The sequence below is a fragment of the Giraffa tippelskirchi genome, chromosome 7 (assembly GCF_054371585.1).
Source record: "Giraffa tippelskirchi isolate mGirTip1 chromosome 7, T2T-mGirTip1v1.2.pri, whole genome shotgun sequence".
Taxonomy (NCBI): domain Eukaryota; kingdom Metazoa; phylum Chordata; class Mammalia; order Artiodactyla; family Giraffidae; genus Giraffa; species Giraffa tippelskirchi.
In genome coordinates, this window is record NC_137281.1 from 601567 (window position 1) to 621394 (window position 19828).

At 43.2% G+C, this 19828-nt stretch overlaps 2 protein-coding genes across 3 annotated transcripts; one reads left to right on the forward strand and one right to left on the reverse strand.

The window, feature by feature from the left end:
* Positions 1-359: 359 nt before the first annotated feature.
* Positions 360-17645, reverse strand: LOC145514408 (uncharacterized). 2 transcript variants are annotated; one of them, XM_081512140.1, is made up of 5 exons: positions 17496-17645; positions 15775-15999; positions 9622-9748; positions 4231-4296; positions 360-3444 (listed from the first exon to the last, which is right to left on the reverse strand). In XM_081512140.1, exons 2-5 carry the CDS (start codon positions 15808-15810, stop codon positions 2489-2491), a joined length of 1185 nt encoding a protein of 394 aa, XP_081368266.1. In that variant the 5' UTR covers positions 15811-15999; positions 17496-17645; the 3' UTR covers positions 360-2488. The 2 variants fall into 2 exon arrangements, with proteins under 2 accessions (XP_081368266.1, XP_081368265.1); XM_081512139.1 differs by lacking the exon at positions 15775-15999 and having other exon boundaries at positions 360-4296.
* On the forward strand, positions 15817-19652 carry LOC145514410 (large ribosomal subunit protein P1-like). The gene is made up of 2 exons (XM_081512141.1): positions 15817-19322; positions 19390-19652. Exons 1-2 carry the CDS (start codon positions 19202-19204, stop codon positions 19596-19598), a joined length of 330 nt encoding a protein of 109 aa, XP_081368267.1. The 5' UTR covers positions 15817-19201; the 3' UTR covers positions 19599-19652.
* The last annotated feature ends 176 nt before the right edge of the window (positions 19653-19828 follow it).

Consider the following 19828-nt stretch of genomic DNA (forward strand, 5'->3'; position numbering starts at 1 on the left):
ATCTCCATTGTCCATGGGCTTCTCTAGGCAAGAATACTGGCATGGGTTGCCATTTCCTCCTCCAGGGGATCCTCCCAACCCAGGGATCAAACTCGTGTCTCCTGAATTGCAGGTGGATTCTCTACCACTGGGCCACTGGGGAAGCCTCGAGATAGCACTATTCAGTTTTAAAAATGGCTGCTATAAATCATATCAAGCATTAGCAGGGATGTAGAAGAAGCGGAACTCTCCAACATACTGCTAGTTAATATGCCAAAAAAAAGTACAATCATTTTAGATCTATCCTGTGACTCAGACATCCCAGTTTAAGTTACTGACACAAGATCAAAGAAACACACATCCATGTAAACTAACACAAATGTTTGTAACAGGTTTACTTCCAATAGTCACAACCTAGAAATAACATAAAGAACCATAAAGAGATGGAGAAGTAAATCAACAGTGGCATATCCAAAGATAAGAATATTACTCAGAAAAAAAAGAGATACCCATATCTCAAAGTAATTACAACACAAAGAAAACCAGGGGAAAAAAAGAACAGCTTATTCCCATCATATAAATATAAGAAAATGCAAAGGTTATCTATTATAAGGGAAAGTAAATAAATGGTTACGTGGAGAGGTGGGAAAGCAAGAAGAGATCATAAAAAGACATGAGGTAAATACACCATGACAGATCTGGTCATTATCAAGAATAGGATGATGTTTTCAGAGGTCTGTACATATGTCAAAATTTGTAAAAATGTATATTTTACTTATAAGCTATTGATTACATGTAAATTTTATCTTCATAAAGCTTTAAAAACTGGCTCAAGAAAAAAAGCAAACAAAACCCATGTCCCACTCTTTATGGAAAATAGGCTGAGAAACCCCGTATTGACTCCAGCATCTCTCTTCTTATGCCCTCTGGAAGGTCAGTCTTGTCCAGGAGCAGCAAATACAGGGAGGAATGACCATTTCTATCCATCAGGAGGAGTGCTGCACAGGCCAAGAGCCACATCCTCGGAATATGAACCCTCTTCCCTTTTTTCTTCCCTGCGTGGTAAGGGCCTTGAGGTGAACATCACTGAGAGGCTACAGCGATCCTCAAAGCCGGACTAATTTCCCTGACAACATCCTCAGCTACACAATAGGCGTGCCCACAAGTCCTGAGATTTGCAGGATCTGTAATCATGCAGAGTCACAGAAACATTGCTGGCTACACTTTGTTTTATTTTGGCCACACTTTGACGTTTATGGGATTTTAGTTCCCCAACCAGGGATTGAACCAGGGCCCTTGGCAGTGAAAGCGTGTAAGTCCTAACCATTGGACTACCAGGGAATTCCCTCTAGCTACATTTTTATAAGAGGTACATTTCATCTAATTGGCTGCAGTCTCCTACACTATACACTAGAGCTTCCATACTTATTATGGTTCCCCTTACAACCGTTCTGTATCTATAATGGTTCTCTTACAACCAATGCCAACCAGTGGATTGTGGCCATCAAGGAATGTGGATCTTTGTAGACTTGGGGAAGACATTCCATCAACAGTGGTGGAAATCCCTGTGATCTTTACTCCAAGTAAGAGAAAAAAATGATGTGTTTCTCAGAACCACTCCCCTTCCTTAAGAGTCATCTGAGACTCATAAAAAATATAGCATACAGGCTCCAAATGAAGAGAAAAGTCCTGCAGTCTTTCCTAGGAGGCTCTGGGCAGTAATGCAAAATTGGTCAAAATCACCAAGTTATTTTCTGCCATGATGCTGCCGCTCCTCAGGTACAGCATGTAAGACTTATAAAAATTTCTCCCCTCCTTCCTGCCTGTAGATTAGAAATCTGTACTAGTTTCTAAACTACCCTACACAGGAACAGAACTGTCAAGATTAATGAAGACTTCAAGGGTAAGGCCTTTGTTACTGTTCAAAGCAATGTGTAGCTGAGCTCTGGAGTCCATGACTTGCAAGCTGGATACACTCATCACAAGTATCACATGACACCAACATGTCCCTTAAAACTGTCGTCTTTGTTGGAGCACTACCAGCAAACTCAAATGATGTTCTATGGATCAATATTGGGTTAGGTCTATGCCCAACATTGTCAAAGAGGAAGGACAGACCCCCTAGGGCTCAGGTAACTCCTGATTTGGCCAATACATGGGAGGACAGAGTTAAGTTTCCCTGAGCGCCCTGTGTGGATCTGCTAGGTGGTGGCTGAGAAATGGCCTTGACCACAGAGATGGCAGCGACATAAGTCTGGAAGAACCCTGCATAGGTTGGAGAGTGCCACATGGTCACACGTGCTTCACACATAACCAGAGGTTCTCCCACTCTGCATGTGCAGATGGATGAAAGTCAATTCAGACAGATGGCTCCTCAGAAAGTTTCCTCCAGTGCCCTTAAACTGAATGCTGAAACCACATTTCCTGCCTATCTATGCCTTTATGTGAACTCTGATGTTGAAAGGGGTTAGATTTTTCCTATAAAAGATTTCCCACATTCAGTACACTCTTAAGGCCTTTGTCCAATGTGACCTTTCTGATGACAACGCAGTTTGGCTGTGGTAATAAAAGATTTCCCGCATTCACTGCACACGTAAGGCCTTTCTCCAGTGTGAACTCTCTGATGATAATGCAGAGTGGAACTACAAGTAAAAGATTTACCACATTCACTGCACTCATAAGGCCTTTCTCCTGTGTGAATTCTCTGGTGTATTATGAGGTTATTTCTTTGGATAAAGGATTTCCCACATTCACTACACTCATAAGGTCTTTCTCCAGAATGAACCCTTTGATGATAATGGAGGTCAGACCTAGAGATAAAAGATTTCCCACATTCACTGCACTCATAGGGTCTTTCTCCAGTGTGAGCTCTCTGATGATAACGAAGGCTGGAGCTGAAGGTAAACGATTTCCCACATTCATTGCACACATAAGGCCTTTCTCCTGTGTGAATTCTCTGGTGTAAGATGAGATTATTTCTTCGATTAAAGGACTTCCCACATTCACTGCACTCAAAAGGTCTTTCTCCGGTGTGAACTCTCCAGTGTTGAATGAGTGTCCACCTATTGTTAAAAGACTTCCCACATTCAGTGCACTTAAAAGGCTTTTCACCAGTGTGAACTTTCTGGTGTTGATTCAATTGGGATCCGTATTTAAACAATTTCCCACACTCAGTACACTCATAAGGCCTTTCTCCTGTGTGAACTCTCTGATGTTGAATGAGAACCCACCTGTTGTTAAAAGATTTCCCACATTCACTACATTCATAAGGCCTTTCTCCAGTGTGAACTCTTTGATGATAATGGAGGTTAGAGCTAGTGGTAAAAGTCTTCCCACACTGACTGCACGCATAAGGCCGTTCTCCTGTGTGAGATCTCTGATGATACCTGAGGGCAGGCCTAGAGACAAAAGATTTCTCACAGTCACTACACTCATAAGGCCTTTCTCCTGTGTGAGATCTCTGATGGTAAGCGAGGGCCGAGCTAGAGGTAAAAGATTTCGAACATTCACCACACACATAACTGTTTCCTCCACTGTGCCATGTGTGGGGAGAAATGAGGACAGATTTGTGGCCTAAGAATTTCCCACATTTGCTGCACTTGTACTGCATTGCCCCAGTATGAATGCTTTGATGTTGACACAGGGTTGAGCTTTGCCTAAAGGATTTTCCAGATTCACCACACACATGAATCCATTCTCCAGCATGGACTCTCTGGTGCACAACAAATGAAGATTTGTACCTGAATGCTTTCCCACATTCATTGCACACAAAACAAGGTCTTCCAGTGCAGACACCCTGGTCCTGAACAAGTGTATGTGGGGGACTAAGGGCTTTCTTGCATTCTTCCCAGGTGTGATGACTTTTCCTGCCGTGTGAGGTTGATTCGCACTGGGTGACTGTGTTTGGCTTCTTCACAGCCTGTTGTTGCAGGTGCACCATGATGGTCAGGAAGTCCTTTTCAAAATCCCTGCAGGTAAATGGCTTCTGTGACACATGGAATCTGCAGCTCTTCACAAACGAGGCCTTGTCCACACTGCTTTTGAGGGTTTTCTCTCCCATGTGCTCCTCCAGGTGCTGCTGAAAGTTTGCACTAAAATAAAATTGTTTCACACATGCTCCACACCTCAACAGTTTCTGGATGTGTCGTGTTTCATGGTGCTCAGCCAAGTGGAAAATGTTTCTCAAGACTGGACCACAAATCTCACATGGGTGCATCTTCTGGGTAGACAAAGCCGCCTTCGGAGTCCTAGCCTGTGACACTCCTAGAGAAGTGATCTGTTCAGGTGCCTCTGCATTCTCTGTTCCACAGCAGCAACCTGAACAGAAAGAAATGCAGGTCAAGTACATATTGACTACAGGGAAGGGTCAAGCTCACCACAAATTTGCATCTGCATCAACAACAAAACAGCCAGAAAACAATAAACAGTGGCCACAATTTCCCTGGAGATCCAGTGGTTAAAACTTCATCTTCCAATACAGGGAGGGTGGGTTCAATCCCTGGTTGGGGAGCTAATATCCCACATGCCTCTGTCAAAAAACCAAAACAGAAAACACAAACAATACTGTAACAAATTCAATAAAGACTTTAAAAATGGTCCACATCAAAACCTTACAACAAAAACAGCAACGAAATTAATAAAAGAACAAGACCGAATCTTATGTTGTCAAAAAGAGACTCACATCAGTACTAAGGACACACAGAGCTCAAAATGCAGGCAACATAAAGATACTCCATGCAAATGGAGAACTGGATGTCAGCGTAAGTACTGTATAGCTTCAGACAAAGCAAACATTAAGTGAAAAACTGCCACAAAAGACAAAGAAGTTCATGATATAATGATAAAAGAGTTAATCAAGGGACTATAACAATGGCTAGCATATATGCATTGAACATTGTAGTGTGAAAATGTATGCATCAAATGTTAACCAACTTGAAAGCAGAAACAACAACCCAAAAACAAGGGATTTCACAGAACTTTCCTGGTGGTCTGGTGGTTAAGAATTCACCTTGCCATGCAGGGGACAGGGGTTCAATCCCTAGTAAGGTAATTAAGATCTCACATGCTGCAGAGCAACTAAGTTGGCATGCTACAACTTTTGAGCCAGAGAGTTCCAGAGCCAGCTCACCACAACGGAGGGCCTGCGTCCTGTAAATACTGAAGCCATGTGCCACAATTAGGGAGTCCATGCTGCTACTGCTAAGTGGCTTCAGTCGTGTCCGACTCTGTGCGACCCCATAGACGGCAGCCCACCAGGCTCCGCCATCCCTGGGATTCTCCAGGCAAGAATACTGGAGTGGGTTGCCATTTCCTTCTCCAGTGCATGAACAGGAAAAGTGAAAGTGAAGTCGCTCAGTCATGTCTGACTCTTAGCGACCCCATGGACTACAGCCTACCAGGCTCCTCCATCCATGGGATTTTCCAGGCAAGAGTACTGGAGTGGGGTGCCATTGCCTTCTCCGAGGGAGTCCATGTGCCTCAACAAAAGATTCCAAATGATGAAACAAAGAAGATCCTGTGTATTGCAACTAAGACCCGACACAGCCAAATAAATAAATAAAATTAGGAAAAAAAAAAAGAGTTAGAGACTTCAATATTCTCCCTTCAACAATAGGTAGATCATCCAGACAGAAATTCAGTAAGAAAACTTTGGACTTGAACATATACTTTAGATCAAATGGACATATACAAAACATAACGTCCAACTGCAGCAGAATACACATTCTCCTCAACTGCATACAGACCACTGCCCAGAGCAGATCATATGCTATAGGTTATAAAACTATGTCTAACAAATTTAAGGAGATTGAAATAATATAAAGTATCTTTGCTGACCACAATGGATTGAAGCAAGAAATCAGTAACAAGGAGGAAACTGGGAAAATTCACAAATATGTGGAAATTAAACTACAGAATCATGGAAAAATAATGGATCTCAGAAGAAACCAAAAATACCTTAGCAGTTCAAAGACAGAAACTTAGAGCAATAACTGCTTACTGTAGGCATATATAGGAAAATAAAAATCTTGGCTTCACAGGTGACGTCTACCAAACATTCAAAAAAGATTAAATACCTACCCTTTTCAAACTCTTCCAAAATATCGCAGAAAAGAATGCTTCCTAGCTCATTTTACAATGGCAACATCACCAGACACCAAAACCAGATGAAGACAACACAGAGAAAATTATAGGACAGCATCTCTGATAAACACAGATGCAAAAATCCTGAACAAAATATTAGCAAATCAAATACAACACCACATTAAAAGAATCATACATCATGATTACTCCAGGATGCAAGAATAGTTCAACATCTACAAATCAATGTGATATACCACATTAACAAAATGAAGGATTAAAACCATATGATCATCTCAATAGATACAGAAAATGCCTTTGACAAGATTAAACACCCATTTATGATAAAAACTCTGAATTAAGTGGGTAAAGAAGGAACATACCTCAACATAATAAAAGTCATAGATGGCAAATCTTTCAGCTGACATCAAACTCAATGGTGAAATGTCAAAAGCTATCCCTCTAAAATCAGGAACAAGAAAAGGATGTCTACTATCTCCATTCTTATTCGATGTAATATCAAAAGTCCTAGCAAAGAACAGTCAGGCAAGGGAAAAAAAAAAAAGGAAAAACAAAGGCATCCAAAATAGAAAGGCAGAAGTAAAACTTTCACTATTAGCAGATATCATGGTTTTACACATAGAAAACTCGAAGGACACCACCAATAATCTATTAGAAATAACCAACAAAGTTGCAGGGTACAAAATCAACATACAAAAAAACAGTTCAATTTCTAAACTTGAACAGTGAGCTAGCAAAAAAATTAAAACAATCCCATTTACAATTCCAACAAAAAGAATAAAATACCTAGGAATATTTAACCAAGAAAGATGAAGACCTATACGTGAAACACTCTAAGATGTTGTTGAAAGATTGAAAAAGACACAAATGGAAAGATATTACATGCTCACTGCTGCTGCTGCTGCTGCTAAGTGGCTTCAGTCGTGTCCGACTCTGTGTGACCCCATAGACGGCAGCCCACCAAGCTCCCCCGTCCCTGGGATTCTCCAGGCAAGAACACTGGAGTGGGTTGCCATTTCCTTCTCCAATGTGTGAAAGTGAAAAGTGAAAGTGAAGTCGCTCAGTCATGTCTGACTCCCAGTGACCCCATGGACTGCAGCTCACCAGGCTCCTCCATCCATGGGCACTGACTGGATGAATTAACATTATTAAAATATCCATACTACCTAAAGCAATCTACAGATTGAATGCAACCTCAATCGAAACCCCAAGGACATTTTTCACAGGAATAGAACAAAAAATCTGACAATTTATCTATAAAACCACAAAACTTAGCAAAGAGCCAAAGGATTATTATAAAATAAACAAAAAAACTCAAAAAAACAAAGCTAGGGGAATTCCCTAGAGATCTGATGGTTAGGACTCAGCACTCAGCACTTTCACTACAATGACCCAGGTTCAATCCCTGGTCAAGGAACTAAGTTGACCTGCTTGCTGCAACTAGAGAAAGCCCAAATGTAGCAATGAAGACTCAGCACAGCCAAAAATAAATTAATCTTTAAAAAAATAAAAAAAGACACCGCCCCCCCCCAGGGTGGTCCAATGGTTAAGAATCCAACTGCCAATGCACGGGACACAAGTTTGATCCCTGGTGCAGAAAGATTCCACATGCTGCAGGGCAACTGAGTCCATGCACCACAACTAGTGAAGCCCACTTGCCCTAGAGCCTGTGCTCCACAACAGAAGAAGCCACTGCAATAAGAAGCCTACGCATCTTTGAATCAGTCCTAATGAGGTGGATGAAACTGGAGCCTATTATACAGAGTGAAGTAAGTCAGAAAGAAAAACACCAATACAGTGTATTAACGCACATATATGGAATTTAGGAAGATGGTAACGATGACCCTATATGCGAGACAGCAAAAGAGACAGAGATGTAAAGAACAGACTTTCGGACTCTGTGGGAGAAAGCGAGGGTGGGATGATTTGAGAGAATAGCATTGAAACATGTATATTATCATATGTGAAATAGATCTCCAGTCCAGGTTCGATGCATGAGACAGGGTGCTAAGGGCTGGTGCACTGGGATGACCCTGAGGGATGGGATGAGGCAGGAGGTGGGAGGGGGTTCAGAATGGGGAACACATGTATACCTATGGCTGATTCATGTCAATGTATGGCAGAAACCCACTACAATATTGTAAAGTAATTAGCCTCCAATTAAAATAAAAAAAAAAAGAAGAAGCCCATGCATCACAACTAGAGTAGCCCCCACTGACCTCAACTAGAGATACCTCACACACAGCAACAAAAACTCAGTGCAGATAAAAATAATTTTTTTTTTAATGAGGGGTAACATGCTAGCAAGGATACACAGAAAAGGGAACCATTGCACATGGTTGCAAAGAATGTAAATTAACGTAGCCATGGAAAATACCACAAATATTCATCAAAATATTGAAAGGAGAACTACCATATGATCAAACACCCACTCCTGGGTATATATCTCAAGAAACAAAACCAGTATCTTCATGAAACAGATGCATGTGCATATTCATTGCAGCATTATTCAAAAGAGCCAAGATACAGAAACATTTTAAAGTGTTCATTACTGGATGAAGTGATAAAGAAAATACAGTAGACACACAAACATGCACCAACTTTCCCATGATTATGTGTGCAGGAGTATTCAGATAAGAAAAAGGAAAAACTGCCACTTGCAACAAACATGAGCCTAGAGGACATTATGCTAAATGAAATAAGCCACAGAGAGATGAACAAATAGTGCATTAAATACAGAATCTTTAAAAAAGTCAAACTTAGAGAAGCATAAAGTAGAATGCCAAATACTGAGAGCTAGAAAAATGGGGAAATGGTCAAAAACACTTACAGGTATGAGTAAGTTCTAAGAACCAAATGTGCAGAATAGTGACTATAGTCATTAATATTGTATTGTATATTTGAAATTTGCTAACAAATCCTAAGTATTCTCACACACACAAAAGAAAAAAAGTTATGTCTGGTGATAAGTGTGTTAATAAATTTCACGATGATAATTGCTTCATAATATATGTATATCAACTCATCACATTATATATATTAAGTACATAAAATTTTATCAGTTATACCTCAATAAAGGGGACGACAGGATGAAATGGAAACAAGAGGTCTAAACACCAGAAAAAGAACTATATAGGAGAGAGATCAATAGTAGCCAATGCTCATGTAAGCAGTCTTCATGACAATGGCTGCAATTCCATAAACAGGCAGAAACAGAACTGTCAGCTAAAGGAGGGGCCACAGAGACTGCATGGATCTGGACACACTGACCCATCCAGGGAAAGGGCGAGCAAGCTGCACCCAAAGGCCTTACTGCAAGACTATGAACCACAAATCCTTCCCTGTGACAGTTCAGTATAGCAGGTATTAGGGCTGTAGGGGAGAAAAAAGGGCAGTGCAAACACTCCAGCCCTAATTACCACAACTACCCAGAACACTGAGGAAGCAAGCAGTGCCTACACCATGTGAGGACAGAGCACCTTCTGGGGCATGAGGCAGGATACAGAGGCCAGCCCAGGTCAGTAGGGAGGCTGAAGGTCTTACCCAGTGAGGATATAAGTGCATAGTTCTCCAGCATCACATCCAGATACAGGCGTCTCTGAGCCTCATCAAGGAGCCTCCATTCCTCCCAGGAGAAGTTCACAGCAACATCTGGAAAGGTCACACTATCCTGTGGTGAAGGGGAGAAATGAAACCTTGAACATTCTCTCTCTTAAGAATCCACAACACATCTTTCCAAACACCTATGCCATTCCCATCCTCCACTGGTGCCACTGATGCCTTCTCTCTCTTCACCACCTGCTTTACTCACTGTGTTCAGCCCTCAGCAGTAACTGGGCGGGGGGCGGTACTACAAGCCTTCTCCAGAATTTTGTGCACACAGATGCCATCTAAACTCTGGGCGTGGCCTGCAATGTCCTGTCCCTCCAGCCAAGCAATTCCCCTAGAGTCTCCCAAATTATGGGAATCCAGACACAGCCAAAGATAAGCTCATGCTTCACGTGTAAATACTCAACATCAGGAACCTGAGGTCATCAGTTCACACTTCCTCTCAATGGGCACATCATTCTGTAGGTGGCACTTCTCTCACAATTTCAGACTCTACAGTTGCACTTCCACAGAACTGCCATCTCCCTGCACCACACCACAGAATTCTTCCTGAACAGGCATGCACATCTGGTGCTTGGCATACAGAGAATGCTTGAGAAATTAAAAGATTCACTACAACCCCAGTCCTCTGATGGATCTGACACCAGACTAAGCCACACAGGCTGCTTAGAAGATCTTGCCACCTGCTGCCAGTCCTTCCTTCAATATTCGCCACCCTAAAACCACACATGATTTTCATATTCCCATAACTCTCTTCAACTTCTTTACTGCCAGCTTTGCCCTTTCAATAACCACAACACTCCTCTCTCCACTTAACCTTTCCAAAAAATCCAGCCCTAAAAATCTCCCCTCCAGTCATAGTGACTCACAAATGACATCTGCCCTAGACCTTATCCACTAGCAAGACTAAAACACCCCAGACCCTGTCAAAGTTCATTGCAACATTCTGGAGAAGTCATATACTACTAAACGAGAAGCAGCCCCAGCCTTAGTGCCTTCTTGTCTCAATTACTCCTGGGTCTCCTCAGCCATCTCTCAGACTCCACTCATCCCACTGAAGCCTTGGCCGCCTGCCAGGCTGACCTCTCTTACACGGGTCCCACTGCCTCTTCTCTACTTCACTTGGGTTTGCAAGGCCCACAGACCCTGAGCGAAAGAACTATCCTCAGCACACACCCGTCTTTCTGACCTACTAATATCATGGCCACTATAACCTGCATTCCCCTCCTAAATGTGATCCACAGCTCCACCCGTGTCCACACAATGGTCATCACTTTTGAAAATTTCCATTCCTGAACACGTTCCCCAGTTTTCCAGACCTGCCTAGTCAACTGCCCATGTAGCCTACACTCAGTCTTCTCTGAAACATTCCAGACTCTTCAGAGAGCCAAAACAAACTCATAATATTTTCAAGGAAAATTAACCTGCTGGTAAGGTCCCCATCCAGTTGATGGGTCTTCCATCCCTTTGTCTACTAGGGTCAAAACCCCAAGGGTCACCCCTTACAATTGCCTTTCTCTTGTCACCAACAACACCCACAATTTTATTTGTCCCTTTGCATCAGAGCAGGATGAGCACAGCCCTTAGCAAGGCAGCCATGGCTGTGCCTCATTACTCTGTACCCTGTAACTAGGCAACAAGTCTTGCTCAGCCATTGGTCAGTGCTTCAGAGGACCCTCCCTACAAGCAACCAACTGTCAATGAGTGACCATCAGGGAAGTGATTCAGTCAAGGGTCAGTGGTGTGGTGATCATCAGGTGGAGAGTGAGCTAAGAGGCAGATTCAGGCCTTCTCCTGGAGGCCCTCCAGTGCAACCAGGCTTGGGCCAGGGGCTCACCTAGGGAGTCCAGGAAACAGGCTGGGGATTACATCCTGCAGGGCTTCAGTGCCCTCATGAGGCCCTCTATTAGCTGTGGCCCAGGCCCTGAGGCAGTAGTGAACCTCTCTCCCATCCCTGTCTCTGCGATGTAACAGCAGTGGCCATCTGCATGGTTTGCAGTCTGTGAGAAGTGGTTTCCCACTTTGGGCAGCCTGAGGAGCCTGAGATGGATTATAAAGAAAGGTGAGCGCTGAAGAATTGATGCTTTTGAACTGTGGTGTTGGAGAAGACTCTTCAGAGCCCCTTAGATAGCAAGAAGATCAAACCAGTCAATCCTAAAGGAAATCAGTCCTGAATATTCGTTGGAAGGACTGATGCTGAAGCTGAAACTCCAATACTTTGGCCACCTGATGCGAAGAACTGACTCATTGGAAAAGACCCTGATGCTGGAAAGAGTGAAGGCAGGAGGAGAAGGGGCCAACAGAGGATGAGATGGCTGGATGGCATCATCAACTCGATGGACATGAATTTGAGTAAGCTCTGGGAGTTGGTGATGAACAGAGAAGCCTGGAGTGCTGCAATCCATGGGGTCGCAGAGTCAGATATGACTGATCAACTGAACTGAACTGAGGAGACTGAGGGCCAGTTGGGTTGGGTGCCTGGCTCCCTCAGGGATGACAGCTGGGCAAGTCTGGGGACCTGGCCTTGTAGGAGCTGCCAACTGCAATCTGCCTCCTCTTAGCTAGGACTGGGACATTGGAGGGTGAAAAGTTGTGCTTTGGGACTTTGCCCTTTCTTGTCGGGACAGACAGTAACCTTCATCTGGTAGAGACTTACAGGAACATCCTTACCTGACCATGAACTGATCCCAAGAACAAAGGATCTGAGGAGAAATCGACAACAACTAACCACGCCCATACCCCACCTTTTGCTTTTAAAAGGCCTTGCTGAAAGCTTTTAGTAACTTTGGGGCTCTTAGGGCATGAGCCACCCATCTCCTTGTACAAATCTGTAATAAACCTCTGTTCCAAACTCTGTTTTAGTATTGATGGGCCTGACTGCGTGTGGGGCACAAGGACTTGTGATTTCGGTAACACCTTCTCAAGAAATTGATCCAGAATTCAACCACTTTTCACACATGAAAGGTAGTCACTCGGGTCCATCAATACACACCAAGGCTATTACAATTAATACCTCTGTGCTTCCTGTCTCCTTCCTCCCTCTCCTACTTTGTTTTCTTCTCTGCAGTCAGAGGGAGCCTATTTTGGTCTGCATGCGATCACTTCCCGCTTGCGATTCAAACCCTCTATCACATATGAAATAAATGGTCTTTTCTTTTTTCTGGCTGCACGGTGAGATTTGTGAGATCTTAGTTCCCCAACCGGGGACTGAACCGGGGCCCTCGGCTAAGAGAGGCGGAATCCTAACCACTGGGCTGCCAGGAAATTTCCATAAATGGCCAACCTTTCTCGCAGCAACACTGCAACTTTGACTGGCCCAGCTGCAACTTGCTCCTGGCAGAAATTGTTAGGAGGATGGAGAATTGCTATACCTAAATCCCTGGTTAGTACCATCTCCAAATCTCTGCGCCTGCAGGTCCCTCCGCCCGTCACCCTCTCCCACGCGCATTCACACAGTCTGTCAGACACAGCCCCACCCAAGTCGGCCTCACGGGCCTGGATCCCGGGGACTGGGCTGCGGGCACGTGAGCAGGCGCCCCCCACCCCCCCGACGCTCGGGGCTTTAGTGTTTGGTGGGGTGAGGGCGGTGACAGCCCAGGAGGATCAGCGTTTACCTGAGGCGGGTCCCTTAGTGCCGCCGCCATCGGACTCTGTGGGCCGAGCGGGGCCGGGAGCGGCAGGAGCACCCCGGCCAACGGGGCCTCTCCCGGTCTTGGCGCGGCGCACCCTGGGCGGCGTCAGCGAGCCTCACACCTGCCTCTCTGCAGCGGGTACCTTCTCAGTCTCATCCCCGCTTCCCAGCAGGAGTAACCGAAGCACTTGAATTATGAAAAAGCTCAAGCACATTCAAAATGACGCTCATAGGGTCGCGGCCGGAAGTCCCGCCCAGACATTATTGCCTCACAGGGAAATGCGGCTTCCCATCCTCTTATTTGACTGATCGTCGCAGCCACCCATCGCACAGCCGCCTGGGTAATGTATTTCCCACAGATCCACGAGCCAAGGTCCAGTTTTGAGTCCTTGACGTCCAGGAGAAAAGGCGAAGCTACACTGTGAGGTTTGCTAAAATAACAACCCAAGTCCAGAGACTGAGGTGGGGCGTTGCTTCTTAAAGAGAATGCACTCAGATGTTTGAGGATTACTATCTGTAACTGATCACCCAAGTGTTTGGAGACATTTTTTCAAATTCTTCGAAGCTCAACGTGTTCCTAGAGGCTACAAGTACCTTTCCAGATGCTCTCAAATCCATCAATCCAAATGCATCCTGGAACTTCCCAGGCGGTCTAGTGATTAAGATTCCTCCATTCCAAGGCAGGAGGCGTGGTTCAATCCCTGATGAGGGAACTAAGATCACACAAGCCTCCCAGCACATCCAAACAAAAAAACCCAAATGACCTATGCAGAGTCACTTAGACACAGAATGGAGACACTGGAAACTGAAGCTAATAAACAATAGTGCACTGTTCATCTGTGTTTGGTACAGACAAATACACAAAAGTTTAGATACGGAAAAGGATGCTGCGCCACCTTGAGGAAGGAATACAAAGATAGGTCTCTGACAATGATTCCCAAAACAACAGAAATCCTGCCTTTATAGTTGCTGGGAGAAATATCAATAACATCAGATATGCAGATGACACCACCGTTATGACAGAAACCAAAGAAGAACTAAAGAGCCTCTTGATGAAAGAGAAGAGTGAAAAAGTTGGCTTAAAGCTCAACATTCAGAAAACCAAGATCATGGCCTCCAGTCCCATCACTTCATGGCAAATAGATGTGGAAACAGTGGAAACAGAGGCAGACTTTATTTTGGGGGGCTCCAAAATCACTGCAGATGATGACTGCAGCCATGAAATTAAAAGACGCTTACTCCTTGGAAGAAAAGTTATGACCAACCTAGACAACATATTAAAAAGCAGAGACATTCCTTTGTTAACAAAGGTCCGGCTAGTCAAGGCTATGGTTTTTCCAGTGGTCATGTATGGATGTGAGAGTTGGACTATAAAGAAAGCTGAGCACTGAAGAATGGATGCTTTTGAACTGTGGTGTTGGAGAAGACTCTTGAGAATCCCTTGGACTGCAAGGAGATCCAACCAGTCCATCCTAAAGGAGATCAGTCCTGAATATTCATTGGAAGGACTGATGGTGAAGCTCCAATACTTTGGCCACCTGATGTGAACAGCTGACTCATTTGAAAAGACCATGATGCTGGAAAGACTGAAGGCAGGAGGAGAAGGGGACGACAGAGGATGAGATGGCTGGATGGCATCACTGACTTAATGGACATGAGTTTGGGTAAACTCCAGGAGTTGGTGATGGACAGGGAGGCCTGGCATGCTGCGGTCCATGGGGTTGCAAAGAGTCGGACACAACTGAGCGACTGAACTGAACTGAACTGACTCTGTCCAATTCATTGAGCTATACTTTCATCTATTTAATATATCTTACTTCATATCCTCACATATATTCAATCCCTTTCTAAATCTGATGTCAATATCAAAAAAGAGAAGAACAAAACAAATGCCATTTGACATGTGACATTGGCTGCAGTGTTTTGCAATATTCCAGCACTATTTGCTATTTCATGGTCGGTCTTGTTTCATCTACCCCACGCACCTTAGTATATTATTTCACCTGTAAAGGGAACGACAGAGGATGAGATGGTTGGATGGCATCACCGACTCAATGGACATGAGTTTGGGTAAACTCTGGGAGTTGGTGATGGACAGGGAGGCCTGGCATGCTGTGGTTCATGGGGTTGCAAAGAGTCGGACACGACTGAGCAACTGAACTGAACTGAATCCCAGGCAGCATGTATTTTAATGTATAAACTCTTCAGACTGTCTTTAAAATGTAACGGTTCTTAGGACTTCCCTGGTGGAGCAGTGGTTAAGAATCCACCTACCAATGCAGGAGACACAGGTTCGATCCCTGGTCTGGGAAGATTCCACGTGCCTCAGCGAAACTAAACCTGTGAGCCACAACTACTGAGCTCACGTTCTGCAAGTGCTGCACGATGTCTGCACAATGTCCCTCAAGGTCTAAGTTGTTGTTTAGTCAGAAAGTTGTGTCCGGCTCTTTTGATACCTCATGGAATGTAGCCCACCAGGCTCCTCTGTCCATGGGATTTCCCAGGCAAGAATAGTGGAATGGGTTGCCATTTCCTTCTCCAGGGGATCTTCCCAACTCAAGTCTCTTGCATCACATTAGGATCCTTTACCACTGAGCCACCAGGGAAGCCCAAGATGTAAGGTTCTATTGTTGTTGCTGTTTAGTCACTAAGCCAGGCTCCTCTGTCCATGGGATTTTTTTCTGGGAAGAAAACAGAAATAATGACAGATGCCATTCATCATAAGCACAAACTAGGTGTAAAACGTCTGATGAACTATGGCCCATTTTGTTTCTCTGGGAGGAAAGCATTGTCCTTACACCCCTTACATAGCTCAGGACAAGGAGAAACAGCCACGCCACCACTCCAGTGAATTTTACCTAAAGTCTCTGGGAAAATTCTCTGAAGACGTTCTTTTAATGTTTGCAATGATTACTTTTTGGTGATTTACTAAGTGTAGAGTGTTGGGAAGAATATTCCAGAGAGAAAAGTACATATGAAGGACAAGTATGTGAAGGGGTGTGAATGTTCAGGAAGCTGAGATAAAGGGTGGAAAGAGAATGAAGGGCACTTTGCACTAAGATGCTGAACCGAGCAGATACAATTATTTGTGGAAATATTAACAAGTTAGCTGGCCCATAAACCCAGTGGAGTATATTCATAAATTTCAAATCTTTAGATACTAAATTTTAGTCTTCTATAAACTACACTAATGTGATAATATTTTTTCCATGGTAGAAAATGTAGTTTCTGTTTTAAAATTAAAATTATGAAGTGTTATTTGTTCAAAAAGTCATCCTGGTAGGGCTACTGTAGAAACTTTCAAAAATATAATTTATAAATATCTATATACACAGATCAAATGCTTAAAGACCCTTCAAATTATGCAAAAGCTGAGAGTCTCCTGTTTCTTCTCACCTGGTAACCTGTAAGTGGAAAACATTATTAAAAATTATACTTTAAACTTTTCTTTGAGAAAACAACTTTGAGCAAGATTGTGTTCAGCAATGTAAAGTGCTGACTCCATCCAAAGCATTAGAAGCCTAATGCTTACCTTTCCTTTACTAGCTTAGTATTATTTCTTACATTTTCTAGTGTCCTTTTAAAAATTTTTTTAAAGGGGGGTGGTTGTATTATTTTTAACCTTTAAAGTCTACAAGATTCATTAATCTTCAAATCCTTTTCAGGAAAGGTCTAAGAGATTTTTCAACCAATGTTGTTTTTCTTGTCTCAGTCAGAAGTTGCCTGGACTGTGTGGCACAGAAGAGAAATGAATGTTCTAATAAACTTTCTTTTCAAACCTGGGATTTAGGAAGTCTTTGACAATGCCAGAGATTTGAACACAACCATGCTGAATGTACATGGAGGGTTTCCTCCATGTGGAAATTGCAAATTCAGGGAACACTGAGTGGCATTTCCCTGGTGGTCCAGTGACTGTGCTTCCACTGCAGGGGACACAGGTTTGATACCTGGTCAAGGAACTAAGATCTGGCAAGCCACATGGTTCAGCACACACACACAAAAAGGACACTGAGCTACTTCAACCAGCTTATTAGAGAAGAGGAAAAGAAAGGTGGGATATAAATAGCACAGAAGGGGCAGGATTTAGGTGGTTTCACCAGTGAGAAAGCTTTAACTTATTCATAAATTATCTATAGCCAAGTCCCCCTAAGTGGATCCTACAGTACTGTTTACTCACAAGCAAAAGAAAATTCTGATTAACCAATGGACCACTTTCCATACATGGTGTGATGAGGCTTCCAAATGCAATTCAGACTAACAATGCCTCCTTGAAAGATGTTAGTTAAGGTATCTTCTTAGATCCATTTGTTGCTAAAATGTCAATAACCTAAAATGGAAAATGAAATACATACAACAAACTAAATGCTGTATAAATTGAATACTTGTACAATCACATAGTCAAAAACTATTTCAAATCAATTTATAACATAGAATTTTGACTACACTTACTTAGACTTGTGGAAATAAAGATGGCCAACCAAATGAGAATGCTCAAAGACTATTTATTCAGAGCTACAAATCATGGCTTGAAAATGTTGAGTATCTGGATGTAAGAACTAATCAAGAAACAAGGTCAGGGAACTATATTGAATACTCTGTGATAAACCATAGTGGAAAAGAATATTTAAAAAAAAGAATGTATATATGCATATAACTGAGTCACTGTGCTGTACAGCATAGATTGGCACATACTATAATAAAAAAATTTTTAAGTGATCAAGAATATTAATGATTAAACTTTAGAAGTATATGCTGTATGTGGCTACTGCATCGTGTACAGTACACAAAGTGTTTATGAAACACTCCCACATTAAAAAACAATTATTTTTATAGCAGAGGTCACATCATTGAAAAATGAATAAAATTCCAACATAAGTTTTTGCTGTTTCACTATCTTTTTTGTTAGAAAAAAAACAGAAACTTCCAAAAAAATTTTTTTAATATTTAACTGTTTTTTGGTTGCAGCTTGTATCAGAGACTGAACCCAAGCCCTCAGCAGTGAAAGTGCCAAGCCCTAACTACTGAACTGCTAGGAAATCCCCCCAAAATTCAATAGGAATGCAGGCTGGGCTACAGTGGGGACAGCACATCCTCACTATCCTCATTTTCCTGCACAGCAACACATCTCAAGTGAAATCACATAGACACTACAAAACCACTGATAATTTTTTCATCTCACAACAACCTCCCTATACAAGATACATAGTTCTGGGTGCCATGACAATTTCTGCACTGGCTCATCCTTCACAGCTAGTAACTGGAATACTGTGGAGGCCCCTTCAATACAGGCACATTTCCACAAACTTGTGGCAGTCTTTCCCCCTCCCTACAAACCGTGTTCCTTTAACAGATGATTTCCCCTGCCTGTACGACTGTATAATCTATGCTGCCACTATCTGGAATTCTAGACATGAGGATACATGGCTCCACTGCAGGACCTAGGGAACAGACTTCTCTTACTAACTGGACACAATCCATGACCCCCGTGAACAAGAAAATTTTTTTGATTTAGGAAGCAGCAAAGGTATCACAACTGCCCATCTAAAGACTGACATCTGAACCAACAAAATACCAATGCATCCAGGCTACAAATAAGAACCACAAATCCCTGCAGTCTTTTCTTGGAGGCCTTGGGCAGCAATAGCAACTAGGACAAAACTAGAGAGAGGTACACTCACAGCATACTGTTCCCTCTGAGGCACAGAGTGTGCAATTCCACAAAAAAGCTTTTCAACCCTGATTGCTGCTAGAACCCAGTTGTTTTCAAGTCACCACAGTGAATAAAATCCCAAGATTGAAGGAACTTAAAGAGTATGGTCTTGCTTTTCCCTCCTCTGCTGCTAAGGTGCTCGGTTCTTCCTAGGAAGCTAAGGCCATTTTGGGATGAGGCCCTCACTTCATCTGGTGACTAGCACCACGCCTGGCAGCCCCCACCTAGCACTCGCCCTCACCATGGCCTCCATCTCAGAGCTCACCTGCATCTACTCTGCCCTCATTCTGCATGGTCACGGAGGATAAAATCAATGCCCTCATTAAAACAGCCAGTGTAAATGTTGAGCCTTTCTGCCCAGGCTTGTTTGCAAAGGCTTTGGCCAATGTCAACATCAGAAGGCGCATCTGCAACGTGGGGGCTGGTGGACCTGCCCCGGCAGCTAGTGCTGCACCAGCAGGAGGTCTTGCCCCATCCACCACTGCTGCCCCAGCTGAGGAGAAGAAAGTAGAAGCAAAGAAAGAATCTGAAGAATCTGATGATGACATGGGCTTTGGTCTTTTTGACTAAACCTCTTTTGCAACACATTCAATAAAAAGCTGAGCTGGTTAAAAAAAAAAAAAAGAGTAAGGTCTTCATTTTTCACACAAACTAGCACAATGGGACGCAGACTATTCCTGGGCTTCAGGCATGAAGGGGAGGAAAATCTCATCACAGGAGTCACAACAGACACTGAGAAAAGTAGGCCCAGTTTGCAAGTCACCAGCAGAATAGTCTAGGGCAAAAACTGGTCAACTCAG

Excerpts from the sequence above, each read along its gene's own strand:
- LOC145514410 (XM_081512141.1), top strand. The coding sequence starts at position 19,202 with ATGAGGCCCTCACTTCATCTGGTGACTAGCACCACGCCTGGCAGCCCC. Across the intron at positions 19,323-19,389 it reads CTCTGCCCTCATTCTGCATG|GCTTGTTTGCAAAGGCTTTG; the intron begins GTCACGGAGGAT and ends CTTTCTGCCCAG.
- LOC145514408 (XM_081512139.1), bottom strand. The coding sequence starts at position 17,537 with ATGGAAAGTGGTCCATTGGTTAATCAGAATTTTCTTTTGCTT. Across the intron at positions 9,749-17,495 it reads ATCAGAATTTTCTTTTGCTT|GATAGTGTGACCTTTCCAGA; the intron begins GTGAGTAAACAG and ends CCTTCACCACAG. Across the intron at positions 4,297-9,621 it reads TGCACTTATATCCTCACTGG|GTTGCTGCTGTGGAACAGAG; the intron begins GTAAGACCTTCA and ends CTTTCTGTTCAG.